Source organism: Lathyrus oleraceus, chromosome 6 (assembly GCF_024323335.1).
Source record: "Lathyrus oleraceus cultivar Zhongwan6 chromosome 6, CAAS_Psat_ZW6_1.0, whole genome shotgun sequence".
Classification (NCBI taxonomy): domain Eukaryota; kingdom Viridiplantae; phylum Streptophyta; class Magnoliopsida; order Fabales; family Fabaceae; genus Lathyrus; species Lathyrus oleraceus.
The window spans coordinates 53931686-53950255 of NC_066584.1; the positions used below are offsets into that span (position 1 = coordinate 53931686).

At 34.9% G+C, this 18570-nt stretch overlaps 1 protein-coding gene across 1 annotated transcript; it reads left to right on the plus strand.

Moving 5' to 3' along the window:
• Window positions 1-6400: 6400 nt before the first annotated feature.
• Window positions 6401-7114, plus strand: LOC127092577 (uncharacterized). The gene is made up of 2 exons (XM_051031473.1): window positions 6401-6525; window positions 6644-7114. The coding sequence occupies exons 1-2, from the start codon at window positions 6468-6470 to the stop codon at window positions 6970-6972; spliced, it is 387 nt and encodes a 128-aa protein (XP_050887430.1). The 5' UTR covers window positions 6401-6467; the 3' UTR covers window positions 6973-7114.
• The last annotated feature ends 11456 nt before the right edge of the window (window positions 7115-18570 follow it).

Here is an 18570-nt window from a genome sequence, read left to right on the forward strand (position 1 = left end):
CAAGGCTTGAAACTGTTAATTGCAATTAAATTCTGTTTTTACCCTTCCAAAACTAACAGAATTTATTTGTAGAGTCACTTTAGTTGTGCTTTAGAGTTGTATCATTTTATTCTCTCAATGTATAAATACTCTTGTAATATTCTCAATTCAAAATTAATGCCAAAATTACTATTCATCCAATTTTACTCTATTCTCTCTAATTCTCTCAACTTCATCTTTCCCAATTTTCTTTTCTTCCACCATTGTCAAACCTTCAATTTTTAGTTTTATGTTCTAACATTTGGCATCAAGAGCTTTGGTTATCGATCCTAATCCGCTGCAACAATGACAAACGTTTCCAATGATCGAATTCCCACCAATCTCCCGATTCTTGATTCGAAGAACTATGATAAATGGACGAAACAAATGAGGGTTTTGTTTGGTTATCAAGAGGTGCTTGAGATCGTCGTCAATGGAGTTACACAATTAGGGGCAGAGGCTACCGACATTCAAAGAGCCACACACAAATAAGAGAAGAAGAAGGATTATAAAGCCCTATTCTTGATTCATTTGTGTGTTGATAACGACAATTTAGAGAAGGTTGGTGATTGTGAATCGGCGAACCAAGCATGGGAAATCTTGGAGAAAGCATATGCCGATGCCGTCAAAGCGAAGGTTGTAAGGTTACAAACTTACAAGCGACAGTTCGAGTTAACACAAATGGAAGACAAAGAAATGATCAACGACTACATTACGTGCATTACCCGGTTAGTTAATCAAATCAAATCTTGTGGGAAAACGATTCATGAGCAGAATGTTGTATCGAAAGTATTGCATTCGTTAACACCGCGTTTCGACAACATAGTTGTGGCTATTGAAGAATCAAAGGATCTAACAACTTTGAGCAAGGATGAATTGCAAAGTTCGTTAGAGGCACATGAACAAAGGATGGATGAGAGAGGCGTCGACAAAGCCAAAGCGGAGATTGCTTTGCAAGCGCGTTTCAATGAAAAGAATAAGAGGCCGAAAGGAAAATTTGCGGCGAGAGATAAATCAAATTTTCAGAATTTTGGTTCAAACGATTCGCAAAATTCAAAGCATTCGACGAGTGAAAAGGGTGAAAGTAGATCCAAGGATAGTGGTCATGGCAATGGTTTCAAGAAGCGTGATGTGAGTAAGGTGCAATGCTACAAGTGCAGAAAGTTTGGACACTTTGCAAATTCGTGTCGTGGTAAATCGAATGAGAATCACAATAATGAAGCCAAGGTTGTTAGGGAAGAGGTAGATGATGAGGACACACTTCTAGTAATGATCACGGAGGAGAGTTATGGCATTATGGATGTTCCGGGCAGCAGCTACAGTAGTGACAGTTTGCGGGACAGCAGCTGTACCGTTCCGGAAAATAGCGAGAAAATGCATTCGGATCGAAATGCATTGGTTACCGTTCGTGATGGAGTCCAAGGGAGAGATAAGTGGTACTTGGATTCTGGTCGTTCAACACATATGACGGGTCGAAAAGATTGGCTTGTGCAAATCAATCAAGTGGCAAAAAGTAAAGTCAAATTTGCCGACGACACCACTTTAAACGCCGAAGGGGTAAGAGATGTTTTGACCGGAAAAAGGAATGGCGGACATTCAAGGATCAAAGATGTCTTGTATATACCGGGAATTAAGTGTAATCTTTTAAGCATTGGCCAATTACTTGAAAGAGGATACAAAATTCGGTTGGAGGACAAGATTTTATGCGTTTTGGATTCAAATGGTGTGTTGATTCTAAAAGCGCCGATGGCTGCCAATAGAACCTTTAAGGTTGAGTTAAAGGTTATGGAGCATCGTTGTCTAGGTACCGCGGCAAGTATAGATGAGTGGTTATGGCATTACCGTCTTGGTCACCTCAATTTTAGGGATCTAAGAAAGTTGCAACAAAGTGAAATGGTAACGGGGCTGCCACACATTAGTATTCCAACTGAATTGTGTGAGGAATGTGTGAAGGCTAAACAACACAAGAATGTGTTTAGCAAATATGCGGGTCGAAGAACCAAAGGCTTACTTAAGGTGGTATGTTCCGATGTTTGCGGATCGATGCAAGTAGAGACTTATGGTGGCAATCGATATTTTGTTACGTTCATTGACGATTTTAGTAGGAAGCTTTGGACATATCTTATCAAGAGAAAAGATGAGGTATTTGGAGTTTTCAAGAATTTCAAATCCATGGTGGAGCGCCAAAGCGGTCGGAAGCTCAAAATTCTCAAAACGGATGGTGGAGGTGAGTATACCTCTAGTGAGTTTGGGAAGTTTTGTGATCTTGAGGGAATTGTACGTGAGGTGGTGCCTCCGTATACGCCTCAATAAAACGGGGTTGCCGAGATGAAAAATCGTACAATAATGAACATGGTGCGTAGTATGCTTTGTGGGAAAAATTTGCCTAAGGAATTATGGGGTGAGGTCGTGTCTACAGCCACCTACTTGTTGAATAGGTGTCTCACTAAGAAGCTGGAGAAACTCACACCGGAAGAGGCTTGGAGTGGCTTCAAACCGAATTTGAATCATTTGCACGTTTTTGGTTCGATTGCATATCGTCATGTACCGGACCAACTTCGGAAGAAATTGGATGATAAGGGTGAGAAGCTGATATTTGTGGAATATCACTCTACTGGAGGGTACAAGTTGTTTGATGGAAAAAATTGGAAGATCGTCATAACCCGGGATGTGACTTTTGATTAAGTAAAAAATGCAGAAAATGCAGCAGTAACCGATTACCCTAATAGCAGTAATCGATTACTCATAGAAAAACAGCAGCAACAGTTTTTTGAAATCACTGATGTGGAGGCTTCCGACACCGCTGTACCAGCACCTACAGTAGTGCAAAATGATGTTTTTAATAATGGTAGACCGGTGAGGCAAAGAGCCTTGCCTCATAGACTCCGAGACTACGAAAGATTCCAAGATAACGAAGTGAATAACGATGGTGATTTTGTTCATTTCGCGCTTATGGTCGAATCTGAACCGGTAAATGAGGAAGAAGCCTTAAGTGATCCTAAGTGGATATGTGCAATGAAAGAGGAGCTAGAATCTATTGAGAAAAACGGTACTTGGGAGTTGGTCGATTTACCACTTGGAAAGAAACCGATAGGTGTGCGATGGGTCTATAAGGTTAAAGCAAATCCCAAAGGTGAAGTAATCGAGCACAAAGCTTGATTAATGGCGAAGCGATTCTTGCAACGAGAAGGTATAAACTATGAGGAGGTATTCACACCGGTGGCTAGATTAGAGACTATTTGTTTGGTTGTTGGTATTGCGCATAGCAACAATTGGATGGTTTACCAAATGGATGTCAAATCTGCGTTTTTGAATGGTCCTCTTGTTGAGGAAGTCTATGTGGGGCAGCCACCCGGTTTCGTGATAAATGATAAAGAGATGAAGTATTACAAGCTACACAAGGCGTTGTATGGTTTGAAACAAGCTCTAAGAGCTTGGAACAAACGTATTGACGACTTTCTTAGACATTGGTTTCAAACGATGTGTATCCGAACATGGAGTTTATGTGAGATCGGATACGAATGATGGTGTGATTATACTTTATTTGTATGTTGATGATCTCTTGATTACGGGCAGCCATGACAAGAGTGTTTCAAGGTTCAAAAGTGAGCTCATGAGAGAGTTTGAGATGACGAACCTTGGTGTCATGAATTACTTCCTTGGCATAGAGTTTCACAAGTCAAAAGTGGGGTTGCTTATGCACCAAAGGAGGTATGCTCTAGATATTTTGAAAAAGTGTGATATGGAGCATTGTAATGCTTCTATTACACATTGTGAGGCTAGAGTGCAGTTGTCCAAAAGTGATGAGGAGGATGATGTCGATCCAACGCGTTACGGTATTTGTGCAATACGCGACCGAATTTGGCTTTTAGTGTCGGTATTGCGAGTAGATTCATGGAGAGACCGAAGCTGTCTCACTTGGCGGCGGTCAAGAGGATCCTTAGATATGTGAAAGGTACTCTTGGTTGCGGAATTCTCTTTCCCGCATCGGACACGGGGCGTAATTGCGATTTACTTAGCTACACCGATTCTAATTGGTGCGGAGATAAAGATGACCGAAAATCGACAGTGGGGTACATCTTTATGTTTGGTAGTACACCAATCTCTTGGTGTTTGAAAAAAGAACCGGTTATAGCACTCTCTTCTTGTGAGGCCGAGTACATTGCGGCGTCGTTAGGTGCGTGTCAAGCTATGTGGCTTATGAATCTATTGAAGGAATTGGGATATGGTGATGATGCTGCCACCACACTATTCGTAGACAATGTTTCTGCAATAAATCTTGCGAAGAATCTGATTGCACATGGAAGGAGCAAGCATATTGAGATGCGGTTTCATTATTTGAGAGAATTGGTCGGTGATGGAAAGCTTAGATTGAGTTATTGCCGAAGCGAAGACCAAGTCGCGGATTTGTTGACAAAGGGTGTGACAAATGATGTGTTCAAGAGGCTAAAGAAGTGCTTGAATTCTGTTTTTACCCTTCCAAAACTAACAGAATTTATTTGTAGAGTCACTTTAGTTGTATTTTAGAATTGTATCATTTTATTCTCTCAATGTATAAATACTCTTGTAATATTCCCAATTCAAAATTAATGCCAAAATTACTATTCATCCAATTTTACTCCATTCTCTCTAACTCTCTCAACTTCATCTTCCCCAATTTTCTTTTCTTCCACCATTGTCAAACTTTCAATTTTGAGTTTTATGTTCTAACAGAAACAATTAGTCTTCAAACCAAACAACGAATCAAATTTGAAGCAATTGATTTTCTGACCAAATGGAGATTTTACACCGATCTTGAACCAATACGAATTTTACATGACTTGACCACGAACTGAACAGAGATCTTTATCGGACTGATCTCGAACTAATTGATTATTTACACTAGGCTGAATTAAGAAACCTAAAGTAATTTTACACCATACCAGATCTCGAATCAATAGAGCTTTTAATCGGGGTGCGCTCAATAGATTACACAAAACATTATTTTTTATTAATTTTAATAAAAGTCTTTTTCATGTTATGTTATATTTTTTAAAAATTAGATTATAAAATATATTTTTTATTTTCTCATCTTTAAAAATTGTTTTTAAAAATTAATTAAACAAATGAATATTTTTATTTTTTCATTTCTAAAATAGTTTTGAAAAATTGTGTTACCAAACAAATTTTTTAATTGTACTCTTTCTAAAAATATTTTTCTAAAACAATTCTATAAAATATATTTTAAAAAATAAAAAGCAAAACTGATTCAAAAGGACCCTAAGTATTTTTAAAATTGGAAAATTAATTCCGTGAGCCGATGAAAATAAAGATATAAAAATTATGATTAAGCTTTTTCAAAATTTAAGAAAAATATAAAATAAGAAATAGTCATTTGTTTTTAAATGTGTAATTATTAAAATAATTAATATCCATATTTATTACAAAAATAAAATAAAAGTCAAAGAAAAATATTTGTAAATAATAATTTCCCAAAAAGATTATAATCAGAAAGAAATTAATGTTTTTTACGAAATAATTATTGTTAAAATTGAAATCAATGTTTTAAAACTCTGATGAGCCATTTATCCGGTCAAACTATTAGATTGATCCCACCCGTGAGTCCTTATTTGAATCACATAACTTCTAATTCAATTTATCTAAATTAAAAAAATATTCATGAATAAATTTTTGACATATATTTCATTATAAAATTTAAAAATAAATATCTGAACTTATTCATGCAAATAAGTTTTAAATAAAATTTCAACTTCCAAACATAACAATTTATTGATGTGTATAAATTAATAAAAATTTAAAAAGTAATTGTATGATATAATACTACCATAAACTAATAAACTAAAATAGAATATAAAGTCTATATAAATAATAAAAAATAAAAAATAGAGTTAAAAAATAAAAATACATAAATGAAAAAATTAGTAAAAATAACATGACTTTCATTTTAAAGTAATAATCAGGTTTATATTGAAAATAATATAAAAATTTAATTACATCTTCCTTTGGTAATATAATTTTTTTCTCCAAATTATGAGACTCATATTGAAAATGTGAAAATATAATTTTATTTTTTTGTATCATGATTTATTTTCAAATTTTTTGTTAATTTATAAATATAATTTCATTTTTCTATTATAATTAAGCTAAAAAACTATTTTTTCAAAAAATTTGTTGATAAAATTGGCTTTTAAAACAATAATTAAAATCACTAAATAAAAATAAAAAATAATATTCTTAAATATTTTATGACTTCTTTTTATGAAGCTACATTTAATAATATTATCTCTTGGTCAATTACTATTTAATAAGCTCATTAATTTAAATTCAAACTTTGTGAATATAAAATATTACTAACTTACCTTATACACCTATTCCTTGGTTAGGTTTTTCAACTATAAATAAGACATCAACAACCACAAGAGTTAACATCAAAAACAAAAACAAAAACAATGGAAAACACATTCAAGTTCCTTATTTCCATAATCTTCTTTACCCTTGTTATCAAAGGTATACTAGTACTAATCTCTTATATGTAATAATTCCTTCAGATACATATACTTTTAACTTAACTATGATGTTTTTTTTTTAAATAGTTTTTAACTTTAACCCTAATTTTCATTTTCAGAATCATGTAGTTGTGCATTGAACAGCCTTCAAATTGTCCAAGTAAACACTGGTGCACTAGTACAAGGCAAACCTGTATGGAAGGTCTCAGTTATCAACAACTGTAATTGTGGACAAAGCCAAATATTGTTGTCTTGTAGAGGCTTTCAAACTGTGTTAAGAATTGATCCATTAGTTCTTAAAGTGGAAGGTGATAACTGTCTCTTGTTTAATGGTCATCTCTTGAGTTATAAAGATATCGATGCGTTTGAGTACGCATGGGATACATCATTTGTTTTTGCTCCTGTCAGTGCTGTTACAAGTCCTCCACCATGCTATAGCTCAGAATGAAATAGAAGTATAGTAAAAAAAATAATATGGATTTCAAAGGATTTAGGTTAGGAGGCTTTGAAAATTCAATGTGAGATTGTAATTTTATATTTATATGGTTGATGTTCTAAAGTAATAAGAGCTTTATATTTAACTGTTTGAAGTTATCAATTTAAATGACAACATTGTAAAGCCTAAGCTTGACAAAAGACTAAGCAACTGTTTGGTTTTGGTTGTGTGTCTAAGTTTTGTTTCTCACATTTCAATGTTCATGTTAATGCGATTAGCCTCCCTTACTTATAATGAAACGTCGTAGTTTAAAATGAAGAGTTTGTATAAGAAATTGGAACGATTAGGGCTTAAAATTATACATCACTTTGTATAAGAATTTGGCACAATTAGAGTAATTAAGATGGCATTCCAATGTTCATCTTAATTAGGGCTTAAAATGAAAAGTCGTAGCTTAAAGTTATACATCACTTTGTATGAGAAATTGGCACAATTAGAGTAATTAAGATGACATTCCAATGTTCATCTTAATTAGGGCTTAAAATGAAAAGTCGTAGTTTAAAATTATACATCACTTTGTATAAGAAATTGGCACAATTAGAGTAATTATACATCAATGATAGTTTATTTTTAGTTGAAAATGAAACGTACACGATAGTTACTCATGGAAATGCCTACTTGTGCAAATTATGCAATGCCCATTTGTTATTTGGAATAATATGAAAAACGGGAAAATTCCCTAGTAGGCCTAATTTTAGGGCCCAAAATGTGAGGCCTAATTTTAGTCATTATAGATTAATAATTATATATAACTTTTGGGAATTGTTCATTGCACCTTTACTATTTATCTTTCACTTTTGTGAAAAATCGAAAAATACTTTTTTCATCTCGTTCGGAGTTTGGAATTCGGACGAACCACAAAACAACAAACCACTTCATTAGAAACACATCTAATACAAGTAAAAATGTGTTTGGAAATTGAACTCCGGATACACCATTCATATATTTGGAAACTGAAAACACCCATTTAAATGATGCGACTGACCTTTACTTCATATTCTCTTACATTTGAAATCAGCTCTGGAAACACAAACAAACCTTTCAAAAATCTAAATTCAACATTCTTTCGACCGTTCATTCAATTTCTACTCACGTTCATTCAAACTAAGCACCTTCATCAATTTCTACTCCTTTTCATTCAAGACAAGCACTATCATCTCTCACATTTGGTAAGTTTCATTCTTACATTGTCTGGTTTTGATGCATGCAATGCAATTCCTTAAGAGATTCTAATTAAGCTACATTAAGTTACATCCAATTAAAAATGTAATACTTTTTTCTCCTACTAGATTTTGTTTAAACTTAAGACATTTAGGGTTCATGGTTGAATGATTTCTTTTCTGATGCATGAAATTAGAATTTCAAAATCGGAACCATGCATATGGATAACAAAATCTCAATTGCTAATATATAGTTTGTCATTCTGTTTGTTAAATTTTTAAGTGTACGGATAACAAAACCTTATACATAGTTTGTAATTATGTTTATCGTTATGTTTGTTCATTTTTTAAGTGTACCTTAATTGAGATTATGATATGCCTTGTGATTATAGAAAATGGTTGACGAATAGCAAAGGTACGAACATGGTCGGTTGTCTTAACATGTTTTATTGTGGATGGAGAAAGCTAAATTATCATGAGTAGTTGAAGAATCGCCATGTGTTACTGAGAGATAGTCTTCCCGTGGTCATGTATATCCAAATCAGACGATGCACCCGCTACCCACGTTCATTCTCTTGATGTTGTTGTACATGCACATGATTCACATCCTTTTGTCGGACCCGCCGCTTTCACACTTGTGGGTTTTTTTGGAGGTCCGTATGAGATATTACTACTTCCTCGATATGCAAACCATAGTGTTAGGCACATGTGGGAAAGAAAGGTAACATAAATGTTTAATTACTCTTTTAAACATCTATATATTAATAATTGAATCGTCTATGTTGATGTATTTATTTTTGCACTAGTGTGGCACACTAAAGTGTATAGACCATGCTAGGAAGATAACAAAGATTTCGTAGTTAGACAAACCATTATTTCATGAAGTATTTGAGCTATATGGACTGAAGGGCTCTTGTAGGATAAAATATGGTTATATTGACCATGGTATTCTGGTCAATGGAGGACGAGAAAAATGATAGGAAACAATTGTTTATTTTATGTAATTTATATATATGTCAAATATTGATTTCATAATACTTGTTGTACACCCTTACCGATATTTCACATGAACCATTTTCATACATGGATCCTCCATCATCTTCCAGGTATCACGAAGTTGTGCGAGCAGATAAAACATGTCTAAATAGCTTAAAGTGTGGTTATATACTTAGAAAATCACGTGTTCTTATGGTTTTGATGATGATGGTGTGATCAAAGATGGTAAATAAAATATCTTTATTATGAAAGAATGAAAGGTGATTCAAGAAATATTTTTGAAATATGGTTATAACATGAAACTACACAAGATATCCTATCTAGAAACCACATATATAAAACCACTCGTTGAACCACTAAAAACTAAGAGTGTTCCTAAGAAGGTCAAACGAACATATAGTAATAATTTAACCAAGCGATCACCTTCTTGAAACTCCCATATACTTATGACACCTCATCTAATAGCTATAATACACTGACATATAGGTAATACATCTACGACATGGTTCGTAATTGACATTTCCTTTTATAGTATATATTTATAAACTAGCTTGTGGGTATATCCTTATGGAACTAGTGTCATATAAGGATGAGAAACTTTATAAAACCATTGGATGTAACTGTATACCATATGACAAAGAGCTGACACACTACGTACATCCTCTGGCACAAAATGCTCATGGTACTCAACAAATATCCCATCAACATCTCTGCGGGAGGACAGTGATATGAGCAACAAACATGGGGTCCCTATGTATAGTCTATAGATAGTCGAACTACCGTAGTACTTGCTAGTTAGATGTGGTTACATATGTCGAGATCCACCATTCATCCATCTAGAGTACCAGCATATCACCTCCAAATACAATGTCTAACGATGCTTATTGTATGGTGAGAATCAAATAACATCTGCCAGAGTACGGTCAAGACCAAGTCTGTACAGGTCGGTCGCTGAATTCCCTTTGAGTGGGATAATTGAGCACGCACGCGACAACTCTTCAGTGTAATTAAAAGCATACTCCCACCCGATGATATTTGGAAAATGATGGAGGATTCATGTTTGAAAATGGTTCATGTGAAATATCGGTAAGGGTGTACAACAATTATTATGAATTAATAATTGACATATAAATAAACTACCTAAAATATACAGTTGTTTTCTATCATTTGTCTTGTCCTCCATTGACTAGAAGATTATGGTCAATATAACCATATCTTATCCTACAAAAGTCCTCCAATCTATATAGCTCCAATACTTCCTTAAACCATGATTAATTTGGTTGTGACAACTTTTCTATCTTCCTAGCATGGTTTATACACTTAAGTGTGTCACGACACTGCAAAAATAAATACATCAACATCATAAGATTCAATTAGTAACATATAGATGTTTAAAATACTAATTAAACATTTATGATACCTCTCCTTCCCATATGAGCCCAGCAGTATGGTTTTCATATTGAGGAAGTAGTGACATGGCATTTAGACCTTGAGGAAATCCACTAGGTGCGGAAGCAGCAGGTCCAGCTAGAGGATGTAGCTAATGCACATATATAGTAGCATCATGTGCATGAACACAAGCAATGTGTGCATTGTCTAAGCCCGAGATACATGGCCATGGAAAGACGATCTCTCAGCAGCATGAGTTGATTCTAAAACTACTCAAGACGATTTAGCTTTCTCCTTCAACACTAAAGCATGTTAAGACAACTGACCATGTATGTACCTTTGTTTCGTCAATCATTTTTCTATAATCACATAAGATAAGGCATATCATAATCACACTTTGGGTACGCTTAAAATATTAACAAACTGAATGATAAACAAAATGGCAAACTATATATAGGATTTTGTTATCTGTATAGTTAAAAAAATTAACCAAGAAAATGTCAAAATATATATTAGCAATCCATAATTATATTATCCATATACAGGGTTTGGGTTTTGAAATTCGGATGCATAAGAAAATAAATCATTTAAACATGAACCCTAACCCGTAATTGTCCGGAATTCAAACCAAATATAAGTAGGAAAGTAGAGGTATTACATTTTGATTGGATGTAAGACCAATACTTTCCATATGAGGAAGTTGTACTTGTTGGTCTTATATGTTGAATCAATTATCAGTATTGTGTGAAATATGTTGAACAACTTGATGGAGTCAGGATGAGTCTAAAATATATCTCGAATAATTTTTCCATCCTCACACACTTCATACTTATATTTGTAATGATAATCATCCAACAACTTCAATAATTACTGATTCAAGATCTTGGACCCTTTATCGTCTTTTGTTTTGCTGGCGAACATTATATACTTGCTTAATTTTTTAGAAAATTTCAAGTATTTTCCTTTTCAAAATTTCAAGTATCTTTTGGATTCAATTGTGTTCAATGTCATGTTGGAAACAAGTTTCTTCTCATTCTTTTTCTCCCCTTTCTCAAAATGATATATGTGACCTATGTGTTATTTCTTTTTTCTCCTTTTTGATGATACCAAAGGGGGGGGGAGTTTAATATCAGGGGGAGTATATTATAATCTCTTTATTTGTGAAGGGGAGTTAAAAACTCCAGTATTTCTATCTTTTTTTCCTTCTATTTTACCACCTCCCTAAGAGATATGATGTCATCATCAAAAGGAGGGAGAATGTATATCCATGTATTGTACATGTATAACCATCATTTGGTTTTAATGATGAAAACTCCATAAGTCAAAAATAATCTTGTATTTGTTTTGGTCCGACCACATCAACCCCGACCAACCACCAGGGAGGGGTCCCACTCCTTCAAGAATCTTTCCAATACCCGAAGATTGACATCCTTATGATCCTAATAGATCTCAATTGTAAATTCATCCAACAACTCTCTGCAAATGACGACTAACAATGGTGTCGTCTGTTGGAATCGACTTTTAATTCCTACGATTTCCACGAATCCACATTCTCTCTCAAAATTATCACCTCTCTACTTCTATTGATCACCAGAACAAAAGCATTCATGATAAAATGCAATGATACATAGCATGTTAATTCACCTAAGCATAATCTCAATTCTATTTCATCATATTTCTAGATTTTCAATTCCTTTAATTTTTGGTGATGGTTGGGCCTAAGGCTACCAAATCTGCTGTTGCACGCGAACCTGCTCTAGCAGCCATCAATCCACCACCTCTTCCTCCTCCGTAAAACGTCAAAGGTCCTGAAACGGGTTTTCTGCTTGTTGACTTGGGATTTTATGACTAAAAGGAAAATCAAGTTAATGTTGTACTTGGTGAAATTCTAAGTGTGACAAATGATAAACATAGCTCAATAGTGATGGCACGTCGACTAGATAACCTCAACTGGCATCTTAAGGTTAGTTTGGGAAACCTCAAGGAGAGCCCTTGAGAAACAAGTTGGAAGAGTCTCGGGAGTATACCTAAGAGGATACTTGACACCATGTCGAGAGAAGACTCTCTAACAAACTTTGGATACTTAGAAGATTGAGGAAACCAAAGATAAAGAGGGCTCAATGCACTCAGAATTTGTCTTTATCGAGGAAGTAATTTTTAGTCTCTAAACATTTAGAGAACGTGGGATAATGGCTTCAACAGGTCTTCAAAGCTATAATAATATGGCAGAACATGGAGTGAAGAGTTGCATGCATTCAAGTGACGTGTCAGTGCCTGTAGCATTAGAATTATCGAAGACATTTATTCATAGGTAGTATTTATAGCAGACCCATACGTTATAACAAAAGGTTCGCAAGTTTCACATAAAATTCTCTATAGAACTTGAGTACCCAAGCTAGAGAGAGAAACAATTTGGGAGGAATTATGTGAGTCTGCATCCCTTTTTATTTACGTACTTTTATGTTTCCTCAATTGAAACAATTTTAATTTTCTTGTCATCTACTGCATTCTCTTTTAATGTTGTTTATTTCAAGTTCTTTTTAGTCCAACTCAAATGTCATTTTCTTTGAAGTTTATTCACACATTGTCTGTGATCAGAAAATTCTAGTTATGTCTTACACAAACGTCACATTCACATTTTTCACACAAAACCGTTCCCGATATTTTTTGAGTTAATCTCAAAGACTTTCAAACTTGTGATTGTTCGTTAAAAACACATGCAAACAAATTGGCACACCCAGTGGGACTCGTTTTATTTGTGAAAAAAATCAAAAAAATTATTGGGAAAAACTGTCATGTTACTCCTTTGTTTTCATTTTAAATGTCCAATAGTATACTCGTTTGAGGAGTGGGGGAATTTTGAATGTCCACGGTCACACTCATTTGAGGAGTGATAAGATTTTAACACCCATGGTTAACCCAGAGGACACGTCTTGAGGTTGTAATGACCCTCTAGACCTAGAATTGGTTGCCTCAAGCGTAAATACGATAAGGACAATGAATATCATTGGAGTTTCAGGCCCTATTCTAGAACTAGTTTTGGCCCCAGTGTCGATGCCAGGTATGGTGGTTACTTTACCATAGGTAACAAGTGTACCAGTATCCTCTAGGCCAACTGAAACTGTTATAGGAGATAACAGCCCCCCATATATCCCAAGTTTCACCATGCCTTATGTTTATAGGAAATATTCTTATGGCATGCCAACTTTCGTGATGACGGGTTTACACACCCATGGTACGACGTTTTTGAACAATGCTATGACGATAACGTCACCTTTTAATTCTCATTTAGCATCAAGATCTTCCATAAGTAAGGTTGGTCGAAATGGGTAGCCACAAGGGGGATTTCAATATGCTCCCCCTGTCATACCCCAGAATTTCCCCTACTTTTTTCATTTTATCAGGCCCATGGCTCATTTCATTTGCATATTCACATGTCCTAATCATCTATCATAAGGCATTCATTTACAATTTTCATTTTTTAATAAGCATTATTGATTCAAAGGTTTTGCTAATTATGATACAAGGACATGGATCAAGCATGTGGGTCTCTCTATGATATGTCTTGGTGAAATGTATCTTTCTTTCATTGTCAATCGAGGGTGAATGATACTCGAGCTTGACAACTCTCCAGTTTTCTAGATATCGTAAAAGAATATTCAGTTTGGATTTCAGATCGACGAGAAGTATGTCCTCAGAGACCTGGAATTTAAGTGGGGGTTTTATGCTATTGAAATACACAAATGAAAAATGGGGATATGTATTCATTCTTATTTATGTGAAGAATTTGGAATGAGATAACATATTTAAGAAGTTGTAGATTAATAAGGACCTTACAAACCCTATCATATCATCAATGGGCTTTACGAAGATGCACATCCGTATAGTCCCCTATTTTGTTTTTTTTAAATAATATAAAGGTGCGTCCTGAGATGCATCTCCAGATACGCCATATTTTTTTTCCAGACATAAGGGGAGTTACGGAGATGTACATCCGTAAAGTCTCCTGTATTGTTTTTTTATAAGTAAGAGATGTGTCAAAAGATACATCTCCGGACCCATTATGCAGTCGCAAGTGCACGACTGTCACGAAGTAATAAAATAGATATCAAACCATATAGACAAATGGTTTAAGTATTGGATTCTTATCCAACCAATGTATATATAGAGAAATCTAAAGTAGGGAGTTTAGTAAATAATTTAAAAGAAAAAGCAATTCAATAGAAATAACGGAAAAATCACTTAAACCTCAAATCGGGGCAAACAAGATTCGGGGTTGCAGTTCATGTTTCTAACATAATCATACGACCATTGTCACATTTATTGAGAGTCTTTTGCATAAATTATAGAAAATAGATAAAGTTGGGCACTATCTGCTTTCGCTAACGCATTACCCCCCATCATCGACGAATAATCAGTCGGCTTTCGCATCGTCCGAATTATTATTCGATGAGTCATTACTTTTGCCTAGCTATATGTTTTCTCAATTTTGTATGTCGGCTTTCGCATCGTTCAGATTATGTTGTTTGAAAATTTGCACTCCGGTATCGATACATATCCTTTTAAACTACGGTCAATACCTGAAAACCACTTACTTTCGTAACGAAGTTGGAATGCATGAACTCAGATTATAAAATAATTTTAATTAAAGTTCTCGCACTAGATAGTAATGAATCATATGATAGGTCATGAAACAATCCCCCAAACCCATAGTTCCTAAGAAACTACTCACTCATGGTGAGGGCAAACACAATCACATAGGTATTCATCATCAAATTCATAAAATCAAATATAATAGATGAATAATGTAAACAGAACTAATTATAAAACCTAAAATATGCATGAACTTGTTCCACAAATTACTCCCTTGGAGACTTGAGTTACAAACAAAAATAGAAAAATAGAAACTTGGAAACTAGGAATGAAAAATACAAAAGTTGAGAACCCTAAACTCATATCAGACAATGAGTTTTATATGAAAAAAATATAAGTGAAAAATATTCTTGGTTCAATGCAAAATAATGAGATTTGATTCATATTCAATCATGTCTAAGAGCCAAAATCAATAAGAGATCTTATATTTATGTAAGCAAAACCAAAATTGAAGTTTTCTCTCGCCTCCCTACTACGGCCCGTAGTAGGTCACTGCCTTATCTATTAAAAACCAATAATTAAGGGGGCTCGGGGTCCATGCTTCTATGACCCATAGTAGCTACTATGGATATCTATAGCAACTCTCTGACTTTGTATCAGAGAAATGGCCAAAAATGCCATTTTTGCTCCGTTTCGCTTACCTCTGATCCCTCTTTGTTTGGATGCTCATTAGAGGAATTCACGATAAAACACAAACTAAATCATAAAGCATGACAAATGAAAGGAAATCAAACAAAATGCAATAAAATACTAAAGGAAAACTACTAGAAAGAACGATGCAATGTCCACTTATCAAACTCCCCCAAGCTTATACCGTTGCTTGCCCTCAAACAACAAAGCTTACATTCATGTGTTTTCGGATCAAACAACCACATCATGATAAAGCATACAAAAATAAGGTCGACGGTACTCATATGTGATCTTTGTTCCGATCGGTTATGCCTAGTTCTCTTGGTATTCATCAGTCAACGAAGGTATTGCAAGAACACTAATCACGATAAAATCACAGACCTAAGTCTCCCCTTTGGACACATATCCAACTATGATTTGGGCTTAAGTATCTTTTTTGATTTTCTTCCCCTTTCGTTCGGACAATCATATTAAGGCATTTGGAACTATTGATTTCGTCACATGCACAAAATTGATCGAGAACTTTTGTGTAGGCACCTTTTTATTATTTATTTCTTTTTTATGAACTTACACACTTTGGCGTTTATTGGTCCACTTTGGGATGAAATTTGATGTTCAACCGCCATCAGGCTAAATAACTGGGTGAGGATTACCCAACTTAGAAGGTCTAGTTGCCTTTATTGCCTTTTTTATCATTTTGGTGCCTAAATTATTTATTTCTCAACCAACCATACATACATGCAAGTCTTAAATTATGTCGGACCGTCAATATAAACTAATCGGGAAATACTTCTCAGAACCGAGTACTATGACACAAATCTACATGTTGGACTCACATGCTTACTCTAGGGGACCTAAGGTGTTTGGTAATACCTAAGTTTTAAACTCTCCCAATGCCCATAGTCCTAGCATTTATCCCCTCAAACTCTATATAATTTCTTATCTTCCCCACAATCGAAACTTGTCATCATTTTTTTCACGGTCTTAGTATTGGGAAAATTTGGGAGAAGATGGTCTCAACACATCAATCACACTAGAAAATTATTGAAAACAAGGAAGAAAGAAAAACATAAAATTACGAGAAAACATGAAATTGCAAGAAATCAAAATGCGATAAAAATAAAGAAAATGCAAGAAAATAAATAGATGCCCCATAAACTTGAACCAAACATTGTCCTCAATGTTTTAGTGCAAGTAAGAGAGGGCGAACTCACAATAACTTCACTCGGGATGTGGGAACCACAACATGAGTTGTTGCATCATTTCTTGGACATCATCAAATACTACTCATTGTCTTGTTTTCTCCTCCTTCACGAGCTATTTATTAATTGGAAGAAAAAATAAAACAACAAGAAAATAAATTAGTGCAAAAAGCGCGGGTTGCCTCCCGTGCAACGCCTTGTTTAACGTAGTTTTAGCTTGATGGTCGATGAATGCAAGCACTCAAGGTGGCTCTTTCAAAAATGATTCCTCAACCTCACTCTCAGTAGTATTAGGTGTCCATGCCCACTCATCAAGTCATCTCTCTTATCCATTACTATTCTTTTTCTTCTTCCTATGGGGTGATTCATATTTCTCAACATGTAGGGCTGGTTTCAGTTCTATCCTAAGTTTTTGAGTTTGAATTTAATCCTTTCATCCCCCACCTCAAAGATAAACCTTCCTCTCTTAACATCAATAATTTTCCCACTTTCATGGTCCTTTAGTATTCTCTTTTTAGACAGGACCTTGGTTAATGGTACATCGGTAAGGATCTTTTCCACTATTTCCGCATACCTTTTGGATTGGGTTTCTACCTTAGGTTCCACAAATCTTTGCGGAAAAGGAATTGGCAGCTTGTAGGGATGAGGAGAGACATAAGGTGCTTCCTTCTCTACCTTTTTGACAACGTCCTTTTCGGGTGGTGTCAGTGGACTTCCCTCAATCTTTACCTTTTTCTCACCATAACTCTCCTCAACCTCTTTATCATTCTCCCTAAAATTTCCAACTTGTTTTTCACTTCTGGTTGTTATAATATTCACATTTCCCTTGGGGTATGTAAGACCCCAATTTTGTCCCTAAGATCCCTCATGGCATCATAACATTGCATTTGGCATTGCCTCAAGGATCATAAGCATCTTGGTTCCCCTTGCCTTTAGGTGGGACTTCTTAAGAGTGGTTTGAGATCATCAAGCATGTTTAATTTGTTATCATTGCTTTTCTTATTTTTGTTTACTAACCAAAAGCACAAAAATATGTTACTAACCTCTTTTGTTTGTAGCTTGAGCAATCACAAGGTCAAAAACTTCTAGGAGATCATCTGTGCAATGACATGGCCAAGAGAAGATGAAAGCAAGCATGGTAATGGTTCCCAAAGCTCTAATCCATCAAATATGCCTCCCTAGTATCTCAATCCATCATTTTGATCAAAGCAAGTCAAAGGGTTTGAGGTTGGTTCCCCAAAGAAACCATAATTCATCTATGCACCACAATACCTTGCTCTTGAAGCAACCTCAACCCATGATCAAATACAATCAAGGGAAGTTCTTTAAATCTTCATTTAATACATATTTTAACTTATTTGAGTGTCCTCAATCATCAATTCATCAAGATATGAGGCATGGACTTGAGAAGTTGATTAGTCAATTCATCTGACTATTTTGAAATGCACTGAGCCCTAACTTTTTATGTGTTGGTCAAATGGAGATGGTTCCAAAAGAAAAAATGTTCTTAAGGACAATAT

Coding starts and splice junctions, on each gene's coding strand:
- LOC127092577 (XM_051031473.1), top strand. CDS start 6,468: ATGGAAAACACATTCAAGTTCCTTATTTCCATAATCTTCTTTACCCTT. Junction 6,526..6,643: donor CTTTACCCTTGTTATCAAAG/GTATACTAGTAC, acceptor TTTCATTTTCAG/AATCATGTAGTTGTGCATTG.